The sequence below is a fragment of the Arachis stenosperma genome, chromosome 5 (assembly GCF_014773155.1).
Source record: "Arachis stenosperma cultivar V10309 chromosome 5, arast.V10309.gnm1.PFL2, whole genome shotgun sequence".
NCBI lineage: Eukaryota > Viridiplantae > Streptophyta > Magnoliopsida > Fabales > Fabaceae > Arachis > Arachis stenosperma.
The window spans coordinates 139480077-139485047 of record NC_080381.1 but is presented as its reverse complement, the minus strand read 5'-3'; the positions used below and the strand labels follow the sequence as shown (position 1 = coordinate 139485047).

General features: G+C 37.8%; 1 protein-coding gene across 1 annotated transcript; it reads right to left on the bottom strand.

Moving 5' to 3' along the window:
- Positions 1-924: 924 nt before the first annotated feature.
- Positions 925-4254, bottom strand: LOC130981547 (receptor-like protein EIX2). Its single transcript, XM_057905130.1, has one exon. The coding sequence runs from the start codon at positions 4252-4254 to the stop codon at positions 925-927; it is 3330 nt and encodes a 1109-aa protein (XP_057761113.1).
- Between the last annotated feature and the right edge of the window lie 717 nt (positions 4255-4971).

Genomic DNA, 4971 nt, shown 5'->3' with positions numbered 1-4971 from the left:
GTAGTTAGGTGATTGTTTTAGTGCCTTATAAATGGTGTCTAATTTCCCATAAAATGAGTATGCATGAACCTTCGGAAATTGCTTTCAGGCGTCTTGGTTCTAATAAGTCCTCAAATGTGTTCACTATAACACCGCATGTTTTGGATGCAACAACTGCGAATTGAAGAAAAGAATTGTAGGTTTGTTGGATAGTGTCTCAGCCGGAAAGCAATGATGACTGCATGGAAGCAGAAGAAGTAGGCGTCCAAAACAGGGAAAAAACAGAGTTCTTGTGGCTTACACATATGCAAACAAATGCACCAAAATCCAAAACAACTATGTCACATGCATGACTGTGATCCATCTGAAACAATGATTGCTTAACATCACCCCATCTTCCTACTTAGTTGAATTCAGTTAAGCCATATTGAGTTGCTGTTGTTCAAGCCATTCTCTCTTTAGTCAAGCTTTTCAAGAAAATTCATTGCCATGCAAAAATGATTTGATGACCATTATCCCATAAAAGATATAAAATAGATATCATATTCTCTTGTCTAAACCAAATACATCACAACATTGATTGGTAACTGGTAGTTACAATTCACAAATACAAACTGATATATTAATAAGTAACACTCACTAGTACTTAGTTACAAATACACAACTCATTTTATTTACTTCTAAAGTTTCACACACTCACTTCATGAACGACTAATTAGTTTTATTCATCATTTGAAAGTACTGCTGCTTTATTTGCTTCCTGAATAAAATGATGTGGGCACATGGTCACCGATCCACTATCAGTGAAAAGATAAGAAACCATTAACATCATTCAAAGTTCATAGGTTGAACAATATTTCATATCAACAAAAATTGAAATAAGATCAACTTGAAATAAATAAAAAAAAAAGGTCTTACCAATCAAGCTAGTAGTTGTTGTATTTATCACCACCGTTGCCACCTTGACATAACTTTTTCTGTTATGTTGTTCAAGAACCGGAAGTAAGCATGTCTCCATGAGCGATGGAAGAGAATAGTGCCAAAGATCCCCCAGAATCCGACAAAGAATCCCAATCCCATGCTTGCAAAGAATGCTTGAATAAAACCATCATTCTCATGTTGGGTTTTAACCACAGATTCTTGATGCGGTTCTTTTACAAAACACAGCTTTTCAAGAGGTAGCCCACAAAGACCTTGATTTTCTTCGTAGCTTGAGGCATTGAAACTCTGCAACTGTGTGCCAGTTGGAATTTGTCCAGACAAATTATTATGTGATAGATCCAACACAGAGAGAAAACTAATTTGTGCAAGACTAGAAGGAATGGAGCCAAATAAATGGTTTCTTGACAAATCAAGAGACTCCAATGATAACAACCTTCCAATTCCTGAAGGAATTTTTCCTGTCAAGTTATTTCTTGATAAATTCAATGAAACTAGCTCCACCAAATTCTCAAGCTCTGATGGAATGTCTCCTGACAAGTGATTACTTGAGAGATCAATACCTTTTAGAAGTAACTTATCATTGTTGAAATTTTGTTCTGTACCTTTCCACATCAACAAAGTAATTATGTCATAATTATAGAGATACCTGGGGCCATTAATGTGGCGAACAGTATAAGAATGAGAGAAAGGATCTTGTATGATCTCTTCATGAGCCATTGCTGTGAAATTCTTGAAACATTTTGGAATTTGTCCCTTTATATGGTTACCTGATAGATCCAAGAAGTGAAGGCTTGTAAGAGAACAAAAAGCTGATGGTACACTTCCAGAAAGGAGATTTTCTCGCAAGCCTAACATCTCCAATTGTTGTAAGCTGCTTCCAATCCAAGGAGGAATAATTCCTGATAACCTGTTGTCTCCTGCATCTAGCATCACTAAGTTTGTACAATTCTTCAGTGAAATGGGAAGCCCTCCTGTCAAGCTATTGTTTCTCAATATCAATACATGAAGCTTAACAGCTAATCCCATTGAAGAGGGAACTTGTCCAGAGAAATTATTGCTACTCACATCTATATAGGCCAATGATTTGAAGTTGCTCCAACAGTTTGGGATTTGGCCTGAGAAAATATTATTTGAAATATCTAGTTGGCCTAATCTTTCAGCTGTATCATTGGTACATACAAAAAGAGCCAAATCTGAAAATTTATTGCTAGAGAGATCAAGGGATTGAGCTCTACGTAAAAATGGCGGGATTGGGCCTTCAAAATGGTTTACAGCTAGAGATATGGAAGGGTATTCTGTAAATCTTAATGGAAAATCTGGAATCACACCACTGAGATTATTGTATGAAATGTTCATGCTGACTAGCCTTGTTGATAGAGCCCAAAACCAATTTGGAGTGATATCCGAAATGGCAGCATTGGAAATATCAAGCCGCATTAATCTTTTCTGTGTCTTCAACCATTTTGGAAAATAGGGACCCAATTTACAATGCTGCAACATTATCGCTTGCAGCTGAAAAGGTGGAATCCAGTCACGATTAATTTTCAAAACAAAGGAGTTGCCAGATAAGCCCAAGACCTTCAACTTAGACAAATTATGAAACTGAGAGTTTGTGATCACCCCTTCCAAAGAGTTTGAGTTCATGATCAATGTCTCCAACTGTGACGGAAATTGAATTCCTTCAGGAACCTTCCCATTTAGCTTATTTTGAGACAAATATAAATCAGTTAAAGATGGGAAAATTGAGATGTCAGGCAAAGTTCCGTTGAATTGGTTATCTTTGAGATTCAAATATTGGAGTGAGTATCTTGCGCATCCAGACAAGTGGTGGATTGCAACTGGAAGCTCTCCCGTCAAAGTGTTGTGGGACAAGTCTAATGATGCGAGACTACATATGTTTCCAAATGACTTTGGAATTCCACCTTGTATAGAGTTCGAACTGATGGACAAAGCCTTCAACTGAGATGGCAACCTGATATTGTCAGGTATTTTCCCTCTTAACTGATTACCCGAAAGGACCAACTCTTTTAAAAATGGGAATATTGAAAGGTCATCAGGTATTAAGCCAGTCATCTGGTTATAGCCCAAATACAACTCTTGAAGTGAGTGAGTGACACAGCCAGCTGAGAGATTATGAAGAACTGATTCCAAATCTTCAGTCAAATCGCTACCAAAGACCTGTAAAAAAGATAAGGTGCATATATTCGCAAAGGATTTGAAATCCCTGGCTCTGATTTGATAATAATATATGTGAAGCCGCTCAAGTGATTGCATTGTGATGTCAAAATGATTTGATGTGGCAGGTGTGGAACTCCTTAAGAGGCCGGAAACAAGGTCAAGTTCAAGGTGAAGTTCAACAAGGTTGGAAGTGACATTGGACAACCATTGGAATAACAGGGAAGAAGTGAAGGTGTTATAAGAAAGACGCAAGATTGAAAGAGAATTAGGAAATTTGAACTTGGAAAGTCTTAGTGTTTGTGAAGAGATAAAATGATCTGAAAGTGCACAATCGAATAGGCTGAGTTCTTTTAGTGTGGAGATATTACTGATGGCTTGTATCCAGTTATAAGAAATGCTGAGATTCAATATAGAGCGCAAGTCAAGATGGGTTAAAGAGGTAAGAGTGGATAACCATTGTCCATCATCATTCATTTTGAGAGAACCACGTGTACTGTCAAGGTAAAGCTCATGCAAGCTTGAAAGGTTCCCAAGTTGAGATGGTATTATTCCCTGTAAAGCATTTCTTGAGAGATCAAGATACTGCAACTTGGTCAGATTTCCAAGTTGATAAGGGATTGAATCCTCTAAGTTATTCGCATGAAGATTCAAGTATGTTAAATGTGAAAGAGATCCAATTTGACTTGGAATTCTTCCATCAAAGTAACAATTGGACAGGTCAAGATACCTCAAGCTGGTGAGGTTACCAAAGAATTCAGGGATATGGTAGTCTTCAAAACCATTGAAACTGAGGTTCAAGTACCTGAGGTGCTGCAATGCCACTAACGAGCTGGGAATCTTACCTCTCAAAAATCGTTCAAAGTAGAAATATTCATTTCCGATGGAGTCACCGTGAAGGTCCAGACTGATTACATGGGCAGTGAGGTTGCTGCAGCCAACACCGTTCCAATGGCAGCAATCACGACCCTTCCACGACGAGAGCATGCCATAATCATCAACCATGGCGGCCTTGAAATCCAGCAATGCTCGCCTCTCCCGCTCTGCGCACTTCACCTCTCCTCCTACTCCTCCTGCCAACAGCAGCATCGTAATAAATAGTAATACAGTTTCAATCAGAATCATGAACGGAACAAGATTCAGATTCATCCTCATCATGACCACGCTCATCACAAGTGAAGTATGAAATCGAGAATGATACTTGGCTGAGTGTGGTAGCAATGCAAATCATCACATATATAAGCGCTGCTGTTAGCCATTCCTACACCCGTATTTTTCTTTCTTTCCGCGTAGTCATTAATTGTGAAAGGTCGTTCTTTTCAATGCAGATATATGGAAGATGCCTTGCAACACTTTCAGCTATCAAATCACTTCTTTTAACAATAAGTAACTAAGCGAAACTAATTGGATTCTATCCATCAACAGGTCAAGGTAAATGACCCTACCTTCACCATCTTCTTTGATATACAGTTATCCATGCTTGAACTTTCAACTTTGATCAATGAGGACGATCCATTCTATACTCCCCTCTGTCTCTTAATGCACCCAGTCACTCCAACATGCAACATCAACACCACGATAACCATAAATGTGGCTCCACAACTTGGATCCATCGGCATAAACACACAATGAACCTTGAATTATACATGTCTACTCTTGATATCTACAGCTGTTTTTTTTTTTTTTTTTTTGACTCTTGTTAAATAGTCAATGACTTAATGTTTTGGAGTTGCCATAAACAATTTTTTTTTTTTTTTTTTTACAGAAGATAGGGAGACTCAAAACCCTATCTTTTAAGTGAATATAAAAATACTATAGAAAAGTGTAGGGGTCAGTAACTTTATTAAATTCTGGCCTAACAAAAGAAAAATGAGT